General features: G+C 36.8%; 1 protein-coding gene across 1 annotated transcript in view; it reads right to left on the minus strand.

The window, feature by feature from the left end:
* Positions 1–561: 561 nt before the first annotated feature.
* LOC132155249 (parafibromin-like) overlaps positions 562–19,992 on the minus strand; it is a 43,677-nt gene continuing 24,246 nt past the window's right edge. Inside the window, exons 11-17 of the mRNA XM_059564123.1 lie at positions 13,242–13,299; positions 11,710–11,745; positions 9,777–9,864; positions 5,542–5,703; positions 4,773–4,873; positions 4,547–4,688; positions 562–1,001 (exon numbers count right to left, since the gene is read on the minus strand). Of these exons, the coding sequence (XP_059420106.1) occupies positions 965–1,001; positions 4,547–4,688; positions 4,773–4,873; positions 5,542–5,703; positions 9,777–9,864; positions 11,710–11,745; positions 13,242–13,299 (624 nt within the window). The 3' untranslated portion in view covers positions 562–964. The remainder of the gene's footprint in view (positions 1,002–4,546; positions 4,689–4,772; positions 4,874–5,541; positions 5,704–9,776; positions 9,865–11,709; positions 11,746–13,241; positions 13,300–19,992) is intronic.

Below are 19,992 nucleotides of genomic sequence, written 5' to 3' on the forward strand. Positions count from 1 at the left end.
GGTCCATCACATCCCTACTTATAGGCTTTTCTGAAACTGAGAAAAAAAATGCATCACAATTTTTTTTATACTTTTTAATATAATTTTTTTTATAATAATCCACATTCAACAGAAATGTTTAAAAACAAACATTACTTTCAAACGCATTTATTCAAAAACAAAACATCAAAAAAAACAAAGTGTACCCTTGTAGAAAACGGACTTGGACTTATGGAAGCAACTGCAATTTCCATTTCAAAAAAGGTTCTTAGATGCAAGCAGAACTTGGGTTTCTGGGTTAAACTGGGTGAATCTCCAGTATACTGCAGAATTTGAGAGCAAATTCACCATGAACAATCTTAAGTACAGATTTTATATAACCACAGAATTCTGGTTATTCATATGCCTGCAGGATCTGAACAAAGGTATCACATCCTAAACCACGAGGCCTTCCTCTAATTTTACTTACATTTACCATTCGCATTTTTGCAGTAAATGTCAATGCACTACTCTACACTTCATAGAACAGAAGGCAGAATGCAGAAAAAAATAAAGGAACAAAGTGAATCTATAATAACGAGATTTAGACATAGCAGTCATTTATTCATATCAACAGGTCACCATGTTCAATGGCTTTCTCATCCAGCACATGTTTTACAAAAAACATGATATCAAATATCTCCTTTTGAATCTGACTTGATCACCAACTGCTTTACAATTGAAAAATACATATCTACTGAGAAAACATGACAAAGACCAACCCAAAGATCCAAATTTCCTCTTGCCCATCCTGACCTGCTTATCTACACGTGGAGGAAGAGGACAAATCATACTGGTGTCAGCAGAAAGTGAAGCAGATTGAATTCCAAGGTGCTTTCAGGGAGGCTGAGAGCATCGGGTGTCTAGTAGTACATCTTGACCGGTCTCTGGAGGGAGGGAAGATCTCAACGGTCTCGATATGCTGACCGGTGGATGGCCAGCAGTCTCAGAACCTCAGATGGGACTTGTGTTTGACCATGTATCTGTAGAGGAGATGTACGGATGATGAGCTATACATGCATACTATAGATTACTATAAGGGTTGAAAAATATGTAGATTCATTTCTCAAGTACTTAACCAGACAACCTAAAAATAGATAAGCGGTTTAACTGAATTCCTGCACACTTAAGTACCTCAAGTTACTTTTTAGCAGGAACTACAAAAAGGTTGGAAACATTTTCACATGATAAACTTGAAAGACACTATGCAGCGATCAAAAACATCTTAAGCATGTTGACAGACCAAAAACCTCGAATTTGATTTGATTGAAAGAAAATAAAAAAAGTGGGCTGCTACAGGTCAAGGCAACATTCAATAAGTTGTAAATGAATGCCTCTTTTCTGCAACGATGCATTCAATTGATCAAAAGTGGCAGTAAAGGCATATTGTTGATATATTGTTACAAAAGATTTCCATTTTACAAAAATGCTGCTCTTTTGAACTGTATTTAAAGTTTCCAGGAAAAATAAAGTTTCCACAAAAAAATGAAGCATACAAACTGTTTTTAATTTGATAATAATAAGAAATGTTTCATGAGAGTTTCATATTAGAATTATTTCTTTAGGATCATGTGACACTGAAAACTGGGGTAATGATGCTGAAAATGCAGCTTTGATTAAAGGAATAAAAGGTTTTCTATTTTTTAATTCACTTCTGCTTACCAAGCTTGCATTTATTTTGATCAGAAATACAGCAAGGACAGAAATATTGTGAAATTTTTTACTATTTGAAATAACAGCTTTCTTTTTGCCTATATTGTAAAATGTAATTTATTCCTGTGATTTTAAAACTATTTTTTCCAGCATCATTACTCCAGTCTTCAGTGTCACACGATCCTCCAGAAATTATTCTAATATTCTGATTTGCAGCTCAAAAAAACATTAAAATTTAAAACAGTTTAGTGATTTTTTTTTTCAAGATTCTTTGATGACTATAAAGATCAATATTTATCTGTTAAAAAAATGCTTCTGTAACATTATACTGACACTGGTATTTCTGATCATAAATTTCTTGATTTTAGCTTCAGCTTGCCTATGCATAAGAATTGTTCTACAACGGTCATATCTTACCACAATCTCAAAGCTGTTGATACTGCATTATTTTGTACCTCCGTTTCCTCTTCTAATCTCTCTGATGTCTTTGATCTCCTCACCCTCACTGATACTATCTAACTATAACTCCATAATCTCAGATATCTTAGATAAGCATGCTCCTGTCAAGACCAAAAGTGTCCCTTCCACACATTCGTCTCCTTGGTTCACTCCTGAGCTCTGTATCTTAAAGGCCACTGGTAGACGGCTTGAGCGTTACTACAGGAAAACTGGCCTGACTGTTCACCATTTGGCATTTACCGAACATATCAAGAAATAAAAATCAGCCCTGAACCTGGCTCGTTCCAGTTTTGTATCTGCTACAATTAAAAAAATCAAGCAACAGGCCAAGAGCATTATTCAACACAATAAATAAACTTACCAAACCTCCATCTCATGTTGCTCTAGCTTCTGATGAACTTTGCACTTCATTCTTGGCTCACATGTTAGAAAAGACAGGTGCCGTAAACCAGTGCCTCTTTAATGATGCCACTAACATTAGTTATCTGCCGAATCAACCTGGTCAATCCCTGCCTCTTTTTTCTCTGTCTACTCCTTCTGTCTTCTGAGTTAATCTTGAAATCCAACCCTTCATCTTGTCATCTTGACCCTGCTCCTACTACTCTACTGAAACTTTGCCATTCAGTTATTTCTGCACCTATCTCTCACTTCATTAACGCATCTCTTACCTCTGCTTCATTTCCTCTGTCACTTAAAACTGCAGCTGTTACCCCTGTTCTCAAGAAACCCAACCTTGATCCCTCAGTTTTATCTAATTTTCGTCCCATTTCAAATCTCCCCTTCATAGCTAAATTACTGGAAAGTACTGTTGCCTCCCAGCTTCAGTCTTTTCTAGTTGAAAAGAATCTTTTTGATCCTTTTCAATCTGGTTTTCGCCCTTTGCATAGTACTGAAACTGCACTAGTTAAGGTACTGAATGATCTGCTTCTCTCTGGTGATTCTGGTTCTCTGTCTATGCTCCTGCTGCTTGACCTCAGCTCTGCCTTCGATACTGTCTCCCATCAACTACTCATTTTGCGCTTTTTGGATGTGGGTATTTCTGGTGCTGCTCTTTCCTGGTTCTCCTCCTCTCTCTCTGACAGACAGTTCTACATTTCACTTCAGAATTTTCGCTCACCCACTGTCCCCCTGAAGCAAGGTGTCCCTCAGGGATCCGTTCTTGGGCCATTATTATTTATAATCTATATAATACCTCTTGGTCAGATTCTCCTCCGTCATGGTTTTAATTATCATTTTTACGCTGACGACATTCAATTATATACTACCTGTACATCAACTTTATCTCTCACAACTGACAAAATCTCTGCTTGTGTACATTAAATAAAAGATTGGCTTCATTTAAATTTTCTAAAACTTAACATGGACAAAACTGAGATTATTTTCACTGGACCTTCATCACTCACTAATAAAATTCCTACCAACTTCACCTGTGAGATCGCTGGCTCTCCTATCAAACCATCTAGTACTGTTAAAAATCTTGGTGTAATTTTTGATTCCTCTCTATCCTTCCACTCTCACATTAATTCCATCACTAAATTGGCATTCTTTCATCTACGTCGTATCGCTCAGCTCCGTCCCTTTATCAGTATCTCAGATGCTGAAACTGTCATCCATGCATTTGTCACCTCACGTCTTGATTACTGCAATGCACTTTTCATTGGCCTATCAGCTAGCTCCATTTCCAAATTACAATACATTCAAAACTCTGCTGCCAGACTACTCACCCACACCAAGCGTTCTGCACATATTACCCCAATTCTGCATGATCTTCACTGGCTTCCTGTGGCTTACCGTATTAAATTCAAAATTCTTCTTCTCACTTTTAAGTCTCTGCACGGCCTTGCTTCCCCCTACCTCTGTAACCTGCTTCTCCCCTACACCCCTACTCGCTCTTTACGATCCGCTGATTCCAGCCTTCTCGTTGCCCCTCGGCATCGCCTTGCTTCAATGGGGGGCAGATCATTCAGTGTTGTTGCGCCCAAAATGTGGAACTCTCTCCCCCGATCACTCTGTTCTGTTAACACTATATCTGAATTCAAATCCATGCTCAAAACACACCTATTTTCTGAATGTTATAGTTCTTAGTTTTTTTTTCTTCTTTTTTTATTTATTTTTTTATTTTTTTTCCTCTGCTGGTTGCTGCCCCATCTACCCAATTCTCACTACTGTACTTGCACTCTCAATTGCCTACTGTTGTTCTGTCTGCTCTCTTTGTCAACTGCCTTTATTGTTGTTTGTTTATTGTAAAGTGTCCTTGAGCTCTGGAAAGGCGCTATATAAATAAAACGTATTATTATACACTAGACAATTCAAAAGCTCGGAGCCTGTATAGTCATCCAGGGGCATCCAGTATGTGCCATGCTAAAGGTAGACTGAAAAGTCTCTGCTTGACAGACACAGGAGTTGCAATCCAGACCTGTCCAGTGTTTCCCAGAAGCGGAGGAAGACGGGCCGGTCCAGGTGTCGTTTGTGGTGGCTCAGCTCCAGCACGGTCACGTCCCACTTCTGTACGTTTGGGTCCATCCGTGCCTCGTCGTACTTCAGGTGAAAGGCTCGGACTAAATAAGCATCAGCATGACATAAAACACACTTTCCTGCACGTAATCAATGTGGTATATAGTAAATAATGTGCTGCATCTCACTTTTGGCAAATATGTCCACGGGGGATCCATCAGGCAGCAGCCACGGCCACCCCTTGAACTGCCAGGCAGGACCCTGGACAAACACAGCCACTACACGATCCCTGTGAACAAACAACAAGAATAATGAGTCATTTATGAGGTTTTGGAGGGTTGAAAGCATTGACAAAACAGTGGCATTTAATTAAGATTCTTAAAATCACAATATCAATATATTAGTCTTTAGTTTTCAGTTGAGCGATTAAAAACATCACTAAGCACTACTCATAGCGCATCTACTTAAAATAATCATAAACTCGGTCTCCAATATTATAAAAGGGTCTTAAAACCTCAAAAAGACTAATTTAACTTTAGAGCATTTCACTAAAAATATACAGTTCATTACATTTTCTTTATATTTTTACTTAACCTGTTGGGGGTGTCTTCATTATTTAAAGTATGTCTGAATTAATCTGTCATGAAAAGGTATTAATGCTACAGCTTAAATGTTTACATAAAAACACAACGAATTGTAAAAAAAAAAAAAAAAAGACAAAGACTGACTTAATGTGCAATTTAAATGTTTGTATACAACTCTGCTTTATTTGAGTGTTGATTATTTAAAAATATTGCTTAATTGATTAACTTTTTGTTTTTGGCAAAAAAATAAAAATAAATAACTACTCAATAGGTTTAAGAACGGATCTATCATTAACAATGGACCAGGCAAATCCTGTTGATAACAGCATGCGTTTAAACTATAAATCACAGATAATGTGCTAGAGGAGCTCACCAGTCTTGTGGGGCGAGTTTGAGCGGCTGGTCGATCACTCTGTAGGGTACTGTGACACTGATAGATGCACCACCAGGCTGAACCTGATCTTTGCGTCTCTGCAGCAGAACCTCGTTGTCCCTCTGAATGCCCTGCTTCTTCTTATCCTCTGACGTGACAAACCTGACATGAAAAAACTATTAACAGCAAGATAAAGTACACTTTATACTATGGCTGTGCAATTAATCCCCCCAAAAAAATCCTTTCATTTTGGCCTTCAACGATTTTGAAAATACATTAATCGAGATAAAAGATTATTGCACGCCGTTCCACCCGCTTTTGCAGCGGTGCGCTTTTGTTCATCCATAAAAGCACAATTTCTCATGCAAATCAGTAAAATCACATAATGCGACATTTGCAAAATGGGACATGATTGATTTATCGAAGTAGATTTATTAATGTTTTTAAAAGCGTGAAAGAGAACTTGCGCTGCTCCTCAGGAAGAGATATGAGCGCAGAGACGAACAACACGGATATGTAAAGTCATCTTTTAACTCAAAGGATGAATGGTTAACTCACGCATAAACAGTCAAATACATGCAAAAAATGTGTCAAAATGCTGCATTTAGTGATTATACCTTCTGTGGTCAAGAAATAAATGAACACGAGTTGAGAATGAAAATAGGCGTGTAACAGTAATTTGGATCCGTGCGGCTCTGATATGGGGCTGTTTTATTTTATGCTTATTTCTGCAGTAGGCTGTACCATGCTACATTAACCTTTTCATATAAACTGCAATAAATACCAAACTAGAACCAAAATAAAACAAGACATTAATAATAAATAGTATAGTGAATAAATGAAATAATCATACTGCTTGAGACTTGCATGCATAAAAAAAAAATAGTGAGCACATGAACTGATCACAACTGCAGAGTTGTTCAGATTTTTTTTCTCACTGGTGACTAATCTGCATTCAACACTGTGTGATTTGTTCTAATGCTAATGTTATGGAAAAAAAAACATGCATAAAGAAATTGTCAGTGTTGGGGAAACTACTCTGAAACTTGTCCAGCTACAAGCTACTCGTAAATTAAACTGGTTAAACTACATTCAGGTACCCTTCTGAAAAAGTAGCTAGCTACACAAGTTACTGTCAAAAAGTACTACTCTCAATTTCAATTATTATTATTATTTTTTTTTTACAAATGACATTATAATTATTCATTAATAATTTAGTTATTTGTAATGAAGTTATAAGTTAAATATTTGGGTATTAAAAACAACACTAATGCAATCATGATTTCAAAGAGTAGGGTGAATTCAGGTTGATTACTTTTGTAATGTAAACTGGATACGGATGAGTCATAAAAGCAGCAGGTTAAACTCACAGCTCATGCGTTATTTACCGACTGTGAATGGAAACGTCAATTATCAGTTGCGCATGTGAACACCGCGCATTAATTGAATCCCGATGCAACCATGATGATAAAGACACTACTCGAATGCAATTTTATTTTGTTTGATCAGTGTTTTCAAATTACAAAACTGTGGGGTACAGATTATATTATGACCGTTAATGATTGTAATATAGACATTTGATCTAATGAGCAATAAAGAAAAAAAATAATCAAAATAAATCATTTAGAAAGGCTATTATTCACCCACTGTATGCGGTATAAATTTTTGATGTAGATCCTTTGCAATAGCATCAGAAGATCTCTTGTCAGTGAACAGACGGCGGTAATGAACAAATGTAGTTTGTGATCTAGTCAGAAGACGATGCTGTGCTGCCACCTTTTATATGGCTCGAAAGTGCAGACTCTTCCATGAAGGACCCCCCCCCCCCCCCAGACTTTACAGGAGGCTACAAGTATTTTGTTTTAGTTTTAACCGTAATTTGTCATTTTCAAGCCATCCCCGACTGAAGCAGCAACCTCACTGCAAGTTTTTTTATCCTCCGCTTTGCTCCATCCACGTTAATAAAGATCACACTACAGCTACATGTTTAAACTCCAGCAGAGCTGCTTATTTCATCTTAAGAAATTAACTATTCACTAAGAAAGCAAATTATGAAGCCAATGGAACTGCATTTTCAAGCACTTTATCCAAAATCCAAGCATTTTTCAAACCCTGAAAACGCTGCATTAAAATTCAAGCATTTTCAATGATTTCTAGCACCTTTGCAAAACCTGTTAAATGTTAAACCACTAGCAGACTCTGAAAGCTTCTCTTTTGTTAAATTTATAAATGATTCATATTACAAAATTGAAAAGATGGTTGGTGCATGCTTGGCCTAAACGCATGAAGTGTTTGAATTGACAATTTCAAAGCTGAGACTCTTATTAATATTTATTGTTTCTTATAAAAAGTAACTAATCTCAGTTGATTATAGGATGGGAGAAGCACTACAAATAAAGTTTAGTGAAGTTGTTCAGTTTGGCAGACACTGCAGATTTTTTCATTAAAGCTATAATACCCTAACCAAGTGCATAAAACGGTTTAAGCTCGCCTTCAGGAAATCATCACTTTTTCAGTTAATCACCATTTGTTGATTATCAAAATCATTTCATCAAGTCAAGCCGTTGATTTTACTTATCCATCTTCCTCGTTCCATTATAAGTTCTGAAATGGATTTTCCCGAGACTATAGATGAAGTTGAGTGAACATCAGGTGCCCAAGAACAGCTGGTTTGACAACTTGCTCCTTTCATGTTGTCTTAAGAATGGTTTCATTTCAGTTTGACAGAAAACACCTCCAACAAGAATGAGGCAAGGCAAGGCAAGTTTATTTATATAGCACATTTCGTACACAATGGTAATTCAAAGTGCTTTACATAAAAGAAAGTAAAATAGTAATGAAGAAAAATAATAACAAGAATAAAACAAGCAATTTTAAAACTTTTAAAATTATTAAAACTGTACTTATTTAAAATGAATTTAAAACAGTTACATTTTACATAAAATAAAATTAAAAAAAAAAACAGTGAAAATATATATAGCAATCAGTTCGGACATTGCACAGTGCTCATTCAGTAAATGCACAGCTAAACAGATGAGTTTTAAGTCTAGATTTAAATGTGACTAGTGTTTTAGCACATCTGATCTCTTCTGGAAGCTGATTCCAACTGGGGGCAGCATAGTAACTAAAGGCGGACTCCCCTTGTTTTGTGTGAACCCTTGGTATTTCTAACTGACTCGATCCTAGTGATCTGAGCGCTCTGTTAGGTTTATATCCAGTGAGCATATCTGCAATATATTTCGGTCCTAGGTCATTTAGTGACTTCTATACGAGTAAAAGTACTTTAAAATCAATCCTAAATGTAACTGGAAGCCAGTGTAAGGACCTGAGGACTGGTGTGATATGCTCAGATTTTCTGGTTCTAGTCAGAATCCTGGCAGCAGTGTTCTGGATGAGCTGCAGCTGTCTAATGGTCTTTTTGGGAAGGCCGGTGAGGAGCCCATTACAATAGTCCACCCTGCTGGTGATGAAGGCATGAACAAGTTTCTCCAAGTCTTGGCTGGAAACAAAAGATCTAATTCTTGCAATGTTTTTTAAATGATAGTATGCTGATTTAGTTACTGCTTTGACATGACTATTGAAACTAAGGTCTGTCTCCAGAATCACACCAAGATTCCTGAATTGATTTTTAATTGTTTGACCCCTAGAGTTAAGGTATGCATTCACCTTGAACACTTCATCTTTGTTTCCAAATGCAATGACTTCAGTTTTTTCCTTGTTTAACTGAAGAAAGTTCTGGCACATCCAACTATTAATTTCATCAATGCATTGGCAGAGGGAGTCAATTGGGCTGTAGTCATTTGGAGATAAGGCTAGGTAAATCTGGGTATCATCAGCATAGCTGTGATAGGCAATTTGGTTCTTTCTCATTATTTGACTAAGTGGAAGCATATACAGGCTATTACAGGCAGATTGAAAATTGTTCAGGTATCCATTGAGTTTAAGTATTTGTTCAGCTGATTAAAAACAACCTTTTCTATAATTTTACCTATAAAAGGAAGATTAGATATTGGTCTAAAATTGCTCAAAATTGTGTTATCAAGATTGCTCTTTTTCAGGAGGGGCTTAACAACTGCATTTTTTAAGGAGTTTGGAAATGTCCCAGAAAGAAGTGAGGCATTCACCACTTCTAAAAGATCTGCTTCAGAATTGTTTGCGGGACATTTGTTGTTTGATAAAAATCATTAATTAATGAATTATTTATATTATATTATAGTAGTATTATTAGCACTTACTTGAGGTCCTGTAAGAGATCCTTGGCATTGAGCATTGTGATTAAAGATGTTGTAGCTGCAGGGATGATGATAATGGGAGTTCTAGAACCTGGAAAATAAATTTGTTGTTAAAAATAAACTAGCTAACTGCAGGGATCTTGCAGTATGATAAATGAATAATAAAAAAAAAATGCATTTTAAATTCTGGTTTTTACTCCGGGTGATCAAGTCAACTCTAATTAGAATATACCTTAAGACCAATACAAAGAAAGGATTTTTTGAAATATTGGCCAACTGAAAAGTATGACCATGAAAAGTATGAGCATGTACAGCACTCAATACTTAGTTGGGGCTCCTTTTGCCTGAATTACTGCATAGCGTGGCATAGAGTCGATCAGTCTGTGGCACTGCTCAGGTGTTATGAGAGCCCAGGTTGCTCTGATAGTGGCCTTCAGCTCTTCTGCATTGTTGGGTCTGACATATCACATCTTCCTCTTCACAACACCCAATAGATTTTCTATGGGGTTAAGGTCAGGCGGGTTTGCCGGCCAATTAAGAACAGGGATACCATGTTCCTTAAACCAGGTACTGGTAGCTTTGGTAATGTGTGCAGGTGCCAAGTCCTGTTGGAAAATGAAATCTGCATCTCCATAAAGATGGTCAGCAGCAGGAAGCATGAAGTGCTCTAAAACTTCCTGGTATACGACTGTGTTGACCTTGGACCTCAGAAAACAGTGGACCAACACCAGTTCTTTTCACTCTCTTCCTCCAGACTCTGGGACCCTGATTTCCAAAGGAAATGCAAAATTTACTTTCATCAGGGAAGATAACTTTGGACCACTCAGCAGCAGTCCAGTCCTTTCTGTCTTTAGACGCTTCTGACTCTGTCTGTTGTTCAAGAGTGGCTTGAAAAGGAATGTGACAGCTGAAACCCATGTCTCGCATACGTCTGTGTGTAGTGGTTCTTGAAGCACTGACTCCATCTGCAGTCCACTCTTTGTGAACCCCCCCCACATTTTTGAATGGGTTTTGTTTCATAATCCTCTCCAGGGTGCGGTTGTCCTTATTGCTTGTACACTTTTTTTTCCTACCACATCTTTTCCTCCCCTTCACCTCTCTATTACCTCTCTGTGAACAGCCAGCCTCTTTTGCAATGACCTTTTGGGTCTTGCCCTCCTTGTGCAAGGTGCCGTCTTTTGTATATATATGGTCGTCTTTTAGATACATATATCGTAATTCCTCAAATAAAAGCCGGGGCCTTTATTTACCTGAACTGCAGAAGGTAACAGGCTTTTATTTGAAGCAGGCTTTTATTAGAGGCAGGTCTTTATTTTTTATTCTGTCTGTTTGATAAGTAATTGTTTTAAATAACCCGTTTTAAATTAAAAGCGATAGCGTTCCAGGGGACAGCGATCATAACATTAGCACAGAATCAGTTCACCAGTTCACAATCAATCACCAAAAGAATGCTGTGTGTGTCGGTCTGCTTCACACAATCACACATGCGCGGTATCATCAGCTCCTCGGTTCTCGAATCTGACGCTTCTGACAGAAACGCTTCTCGGTTCAGTGTACTGGTGATCCAAAAACCGATGCAACCGGTTCTTGACTCGAGAACGAGAAACGCTCCGGCAGTGGGCGTGTACGTTCGTTATCTGGCTCTGTTGCACAAATTTTCCCCCGGCCTTTATTTGTCCATGTTGACCACTATAAGAGGCCCGGTGTTTATTTGACTACCGGTTTTTATTTGAGGAATTACGGGTATATATATATATATATATATATATATATTCTAGAGAAAGATGTATTAAATATGTACTGTTTCCTGAATTCTGTCTCGATATCCTCATGTCCTTTTTTATTTTGTTATTACAAAAAAAAAAAACACAATTTGATAGACATTTGTTAAAAAAAAGTATATTTCCTTTCCTCATCCATGTTGTTAAAGACATACCTTTCTTTTGGTTAGGCGGTGGTCTTGCTTGAGAGACTAAAGACAAGACAAAAATAAGTACATAAATAAAAGCAAAACACTCCATATATGGACACATTGTAAAAGAAAATTAGAAATAAGTTATGCACATGCTACCACTATGAAAATTTGTAGTCATTAGATAAACATATTGGATATTTCATACGTGTATCTAAAATGACAGATGTGATGCATGATTATGTGTGCTTTCAAATGCCATCTCAAACTCAAAAGAACATTAATAGTTTATCAAGAAGTCAACAGTGTCAAAGCATTCTACAAAACATTCCTCAGATATCAGAGTGCAGGTACATTCCTCACATATTAAAGTGCAGGTACATAAACACTGGTTTGTCAGCACATAAGTGCCTTAAAGGGCCAAACACATACGTTTGCGTGGCCCACTGCAAAAAAAATGAACTGACCCTGCTTTTTTTGGGCTAATAACTTAGTACTCAGAAGCTAGATTGTTAGCTGTCTTTATTGAATGAACTGGCAATGAATAGAAAATAACTCGGGCTGGCACCGCTTGGCACAACTGCTGTTGTTCTGTAGCATATGCAGCAAAAATATCTAAGATAACTTGGTGGTTTATTCTTAAACCAATCAGCGAGCTCGAATAGTGGAAGCATAGTTACAGTTTAATATTTCTTTTTTCTTATTCAATTCTATATATGAAATGATGTTATGTTATGACTTAGACATTTTTACATATGAACAATATAATTCTTATAACAGTAATTTGCGGCCCACCTGCAATACCATCGCGACCCACTAGGGTTATTACCTTTCACGACATGGACAGTATACCGTACATACAGTACATTTTCAATGGAGGGACAGAAAGCTCTCGGCCTAAATCCAAAATATCTTAAACTGCGGTCTCACGGGTTTGGAACAACATGAGGGTGAGTCATTAGTGACATTTTAATTTTTGGGTGAACTAACCCCTTAAGTGAGCGATTAGATGTTCAGATTATTTTTTATAAATACTCTTGATCTTATGTGGTCAAGAAGAGGGTGAATGTGAAGTGTGTAATTTCGAACACCACTATTGTCAACAAATGGAATGATATCAAATATCAAAGTAGAAGAAATTACTTTAAATTACAAAACATAAATGAAAAACGAATAGGTTACGCTCAGGAGCATAAATTGTTCTCAGAGCTTGAAAAAACAAATCTTGTTGCAGTTATGGCTGCAAAAATGTTTCCCCTTTTAAAAAGTAACAGAAATTAAATGACTAGGGATGCACGATATTATCGGATCAATATCGGAATTGCCAATAATAAAGCCATTATTGGCTTTATTATTAGCCCGATCATTGTTATCGGCATCGGCTATAGGTCAAAATGAGTTGAAAATTATCAGCATATCGGATATCGGCAAGAAATCCAATATTGTGCGCATCCCTATTAATAACTGTCTATAAGTGATAACATCATGTATGGAATATTTTAGCTGTATCGCATTACATAGAATAATTCTTTAAACTTCAAAGAGTTCATCCATACCTGGTCTGGGAACAGGCTGCAGAGCTGGTGTTTGGGCCTTTCTAGCAGATGCACCTTCCTACAGGAAAAAAGAAAGCAAGAGAAAATGCACATGAATGATGATGGTGACTCAGGTGAGGAAGATGCATTTCAATTAGCCTAATTTCACTGGCCAATCGGTCATTTTTCATTAATTTCATACAAAGATACACTTCGTCAAAGTGGCATGGATATCACCTGACAATATACCCTTTCCCACTGCATACAACATATACACGCATATAAATGTATTATATATTGGGCTGTCCAACTTAATGGTCTCTTCAGTGCGTCGCGATCACTGTTGGGAACGTTACTTTAAAAAAGTAATTAGTTATAGTTACTCACTACTTGTTCCAAAAAATAACTGAGTTAGTAACTGAATTACTCTATAATAAAAGTAACTCGTTACCAGGGAAAGTAACAATTTGCGTAACTGTAAAAAAAAAAAAAAAAAAAAAAAAAAAAAAAAAAAAAAAGTTGTTGTGTCAAAGAATTTTTTTTTTTTTTTTTAGCAGTTTTCACAAGTCATTTGAAATAATTAGAACAGACAGGTGTTCATACATAACTTTCGATATTTATTGCACGTCAACAGACAGCAGGAGTTTTATCCTGCAGTTCAAGTAAGAAAAGTGTTTTTGGCCACTAGCTTTATAGATGCGTGTGTCACACATTACATGTACACATTACATGCACGTCGTTGCCTTTGACCACAATGAATTTGAAGTAGTGCTTCTCCATCTTGAAAATGCCAACTTTTCATAGGATTGCTCCTGACTCGCCATTTCTGCTGCTGCTGCGAATCTCTGTGTAGCTGGTGTGTGTGTTTGGCGCCGCTGGCGCGTGTGCATGTTTGTAAAAACACTGGCTCTGATTGGCTATAATGAAACACATGACTCTGCCTTAGCCAATCATAATCGCTTATCTCGTTATTAACCCACCTGGTCACTCGCTGTGTGAGCCAGGGGTGCGTACGGATTGCATAGTTTATTAAATCAATGCATAGTAACGCACCGCATTTAACGTTCAGTAATGTTAACGGCGTTGTAAAGACGGGAAAAGTAATTAATTACATTACCCCGTTACTGAAAAAATAACGCCATTACCTAACGCCGTTCTTTTAAACGCCGTTATTCCAAACACTGGCCGCGATGCAGACAAGGACCATTCGGTTATGCGTTCGGTAATAGACCATAAACGATTATAATGTACTGACGCTTTTCTGACGTCATTTGTCATGGTAGCATACATTAGGCACATTCGGCTTGAAGTGCTGCTTCGCAGAATGACCAGGGTATGACATCAAGTACTGCAAGAGTGATGGAGCAGACGGATCCTTATGCTTTTGCGATTGATGTCATACACTCATCCTACGTGGTGCTGTTTAAAATCAGACGCACCTAATGGCAGAGGGAGGCGAGACGCAAGTCCAAGTAATTAAAGCTCCAACTACTTTAAAAGTCGACATCTGGCCACATTTCGGCTTTTAAGAACAACTTGAAGACATAAGCTGTGTAAATCATGTCACACACAATGAAATATGTAAGGGTAGTGATGGGTAAATGAAGCCTTGTGAAGCACTGAGGCTTTCCTTTGTTTCGGGAAAATATTTAAAGCTTTGAGTGTCTCAAACAGTGCCATCTTGTGGTTCTTAAATAAAAGAAAGATACTCCATAATGAGGCATCTACTAGTGACGTGCGGGTCAATGTATAAACAACCAGCACCCGACCAACGTTTTCAACTAACCACCCGCAACTCAGACCGCAAAAAAAGAAAAAGAAAACTGTACCGACCCGCTTCCTGAACTGCATTTTTTAAAAGTAGTAAATGCTCATCGTAGCGTCATTGGGCCACAGACGTAGGAACTAGGGGTGCGGGAGGTGGGGGCTTATTATAGGCCATTAATGGATATTATAGGCAAAGTGTCTGTAATATCCATTAATCGAAAGATATGATAATCATAAAGACCCCCCCCCCCCCCCCCCCGGCACAAAAAAAAACGAAATATATTCCAATTTTGTCAAGAATTATAAAAAAAAATCGTCAATAAGCTAAAAAGTCTGGCTATGTCTATTTTGAGGTTTCTGAAAGTTCAGCAGACAGTGAGGTTCGGGTTTGTTCCAAACAGAGCTCGTGAGCGGAGAGCGCATTTCTGAATATCCCGCTCTGCTCACTCATTCCGTGAGGTCACTCTCTCAACCCAGAATGGCCTGTTGGTTCGAAAATGTGGAATAGGGGCTGCCTCCAACTCATTTTATTTAAATCTTTTCTCGTCGACTGGTAGTTGTTCATTTAAGCAATTCATGGACAAATCACCTCTTTATATTAATTTAATTACTTAAATAGGCTATTTTGGATCAACCCACGCATCATTGGCATCTACCACATATTCCACAGATCCAATCGAGGCTTCATCTGGCTAGCCCATTTATTCTCTACACAAACACTGCTTCAAATGTAACACTAGCAGGAGGTAATACTACTAACTTAATAAACCAGGTCAGGTACAGACCATATACATGACTGCTTGAAAGTAAAGGCAAAATTGTACAAATGTGAAGTAAAATTGAAAATTGAGAATGCAGCGCATTTTCAATGCATTGTGATGCATCGTGACATCGAATAGAACTAGGCTATGTACATTCTGCTGAACAGTAGTAATACATATCTGGCAAATAATTGTAAACCAGACTTTTATTTTGACGGGTTGACGTACCTTTACAGTTCTGTGTATGTGATGTGACGCTAGTTTTACTCAAATCAAACGGTCAAATGCTCATGAAGTGACTGTCAGAGCAGTTCTGGAGATGTTGTTCATGAGTTCACGTCCTTATTTAGTGAGACAGCAGATGCTGAAATCCCAGCGAGCGTCACGCGCACTTCAGGGTGTGTTAATAAACGGAGACGCGCTTCTGCGCCATTCAGAGACACGCAGAACATGCAGGATTCATATTTAAATAGACTGTTCCGGCTTAATATTTACAGATATTAGTCCATATCGTGATTTGATGTAAGTGCAATTATCTATTTTTTATTAATTCATTCAAAATTTGGCAAATTCCGTGCCATTCCGCGTTAAACTGTAAATGACGTTTTTATGAAATTAAAAAAATCATTGCGAAAGAACCTGACGTGAGATTTAAAATAAATTAAAAGAGGCTGAGGCAGAGGAATTTGCCTTAATTTTTTGTAATCGAGTTACTCGAGGAATCGTTTCAGCCATAAATAGAACAGAATCAATGACATGATAATCTTAACTGAACCAAACCGTGAGACCAGTATAGGTTCACATCCCTATTATAGATAGATAGACAGATAGATAGACAGATAGACAGATGTAAAATATAAAAGCACATGTTTGAACAGCTCAAGTACAGCATGCAAAAAACATTTCACTGGCTAGGCCTTCAAGCACATGCAAAAAATGTACTTTTGAGATTGCAAATAAGTGCAGTGTCTCGTGAGTGTAACTCTTCCGCTGAATTGACATTTGATGTGATTGTGTCTCTCCAGTTGCAGTTGCTTGAGGTATATGTTGTGTTTTGTTAGTAAATGTTTTATTATATTGCTAGTGTTGCCTCCATTCACTATTATATTACTTCATATATTGCACCTGAAACTGGTGTTACTTAGTTTTGTAACGAGAGCCCACACTTTCGTTTCACTCTTGCCGCAATAACTGACTCCACACACACACACACACACACACACACACACACACACACACACACACACACGGATCATTCAGTGAAGGGAAATGATGAGCAGCAGCTTCCAATTCTTTGTTAACAGAAGTATACAGAGATAAAACAACGCAAGTATTGATAACAGTACCATTTGTCCTGAAGATTATCGGTACCCTGGTATCTACCCAATAACTTTCCAGTCCAAAAAAAGTACAGATTCTTGGTACACATCCCTAGTGCAGAGTTTTGCCACAACAAGCACCGCTCACATTTATTTCCAAAAATGCACTTATTAGGTATCAGTGGTGCAAAAAGTGTTCTCTTGAATACTTCAACAAAAGTGTTAATTTTGACAGAAAACTGTGATTTAGTCTTAGCTAGGGCTGCAACAACTAATCGATAAAATCGATTATCATCGATAATGAAAATCATTGACAACGATTCTTATTATAGATTAGTTGGGTCTGCTTACAGTGCACGTACAACTGCAGCCGGTCACATTAAATTACAGAACTGAATAACGCATTTCTATGGCCATAATGCACCTACACATAAGAGGAAACAGAATGAGCTCTTGCAGGAAAAGTATGTGATCAAAGCTGCCCAAAACATGATAAATCTTTTAAGATTCAAGCTGATGAATTAGCATAATGGCTTGCCTGTCAGGTGCATGGACAGATGTGTGCGTTCTCGTCATAAACTATAGCCTACAGTGATTCAATTTATTAAAACAAAATTAATGTAAGGTTTTTAACCAGTTTTGTAATGTTTGTGCCACTGCGGCTCTTAACTAACAGTACTGGTAATTACCAAAATAATTATAGCTTTCTATATTGGTTAGACCTCCAATATGCTTAAGCTTTTTAGTAATAGTAGTAAGCTATTTCTAATGCTATAATTATTGCTGTTATATGTGAAAGGCAGAAAAAAAAAATGGTCAAGTGCTTTAGTGTTTTTTTATTCAGATACCCAATTAGTCAAAAAGTACATAATGCCAGCAAGCATACAAGCTGTTATCAAAGGCAAAGGAGGCGAATAAATACTATTTAGTTGTTACAGTTTGTCAAAATTACAATACAATTTTTAGAATTAATTTTTTTGACAGATTCCTAAATTTTGAGGTGAGAGGTGGTCTAATAAATTGTTTAGCACTATATGTTTTCATAGCATTCAGTTGGCACATTTGTTTTAAGGACATTGGGCAGAATGTGGAATAATGTGGGGTTTTTTTGTCAGTAAAATTTTAATATAGAAAATAAGGGTTTTAATCTGATTAATCGAAAGAATTATCGGCTAACTAATCGATTATCAAAATAATCATTAGTTGCAGCCCTAGTCTTAACCATAGTCTTTTGAATAAAATGCCATTTAGTTTTAGTCATATTTTAGTCATCAGAATTGTTTTAGTTTTGGTTGACTAAATATCATGTTAGTTAAATAAATCTATAATAGTTTTAGTCGGCTAAAATCGAATGTGTTTAGTTAGTATAATGCATTTATTAAGCATTTATCTAAAAGTTTCCAAACTCATAATATAGGTTTTATATTAAGGTTTTATCAGGCAATATAGAAAGATTTAACTATCACACACACACAACATACCTTTATATTAAATAAAACCACTTATTTTTTAAGAAACAAGAACATGGTCTTATTTTCAAATGAAACATCAATGATCATATAATATTCATTCTTTATAACAACTTACAATAACTTCATGGAGACATTTATATAAATCAATTTAGAAGAATCCTTATTAGGGTTACTAAAGTCATTCAGTCAAGAGCAGTGAGTGATTTTCTCTCTTTCTTTTGTTGCTTGATTAAAATTAATGACACAGACAACAGCAACTTAATGAGGCTGCTGTCCCTTTAAAACTGAATGCACTGGTTCATTATACGGATACACATCCGATATTCTACCAACTATTTTCATTAACTTAACCGAACGGGTACTTGTCAAAACTGGCAATTCAACATAATGTTGTGTATTCCTCCGTTCAATGCGAAAGAGCTGAATTCAGTACTTGTACGCTGCGAGAGAAGCACTTTTCTGTGTGCATGATTCAGGGGTGCGCACTCAGAAAACGGTCTCACTTTTTCTCATTTATCTTATATCTGCTTTTCCCTTACTCCCAGATATTGACAATTTTTGAATGTTTTATGAGAAGCGCAGCATGCTAGCTTATGTCCCGCTGGATAGATCAACAGACTGTTACAGTTCAAAATATCATCTAAACTCGCATCTAAACTCCCAACCACGCAGGAGATTAGTTATGACAAGATCTCTTCCCAAACAGTCCCTACCAAACATTTTCTCATTTTTATTAGTTAATGAAAATACCAATAGATTTCCATCAGTTTGTCATTTTAAAATGAATTTTTATTCTTATCATGTTAAAAAAAATGGATACATTTATGAAAATTGTTCAACGAAATTAAACGCTGTTCCACACAAAACTTTGACTAACCCGATCCTAACGCTTGCCTATCATTCATCAACCTAAAATTTGAACAAACATGATGCACTTTCTACCGTCTCAGTCTCTGTGAGGCCATCCTTAAAAATATTTTGGTTTGCAGTAACAGTAATTTTTTTTTTAAAAAAAGGGTCGGTAGGTCGGTCTATTTTTTTTTTTTAAGTTTCAATGTAAAAAAAAAAGTAAATTTTTGTGATGTGATGACGTCGGTATGAATTTAAACAAATTAGCATATCGTGACGTCCCTGACTGGGTCTTCAACCCGTGTCTTCGGGCGCATCATTGCAAACCTCATTTTGATGCAGGCTATATAGACCACAAACAAATTAAAATCTTTGTCAAAAACATGTTTATTGCATGAATTTCAGGTGAGAAGAAAAATGAGGTACTGTTTTACTTGCATCCACCGCTACGTATCAATGCAACCTACAAATGAGAGAACGTTTACTTTGCAATATATGTGTCATTGCATTATAAGGTTGTTAGCCTATCCAGTTGAAGCCACTTTAAAAAAAAAAAAAAAAAAAAAAATCAATGTGGAGAAGATCAAAATTCGTTTTGATTGTT

Source organism: Carassius carassius, chromosome 12 (assembly GCF_963082965.1).
Source record: "Carassius carassius chromosome 12, fCarCar2.1, whole genome shotgun sequence".
NCBI classification, from domain to species: Eukaryota; Metazoa; Chordata; class Actinopteri; order Cypriniformes; family Cyprinidae; genus Carassius; species Carassius carassius.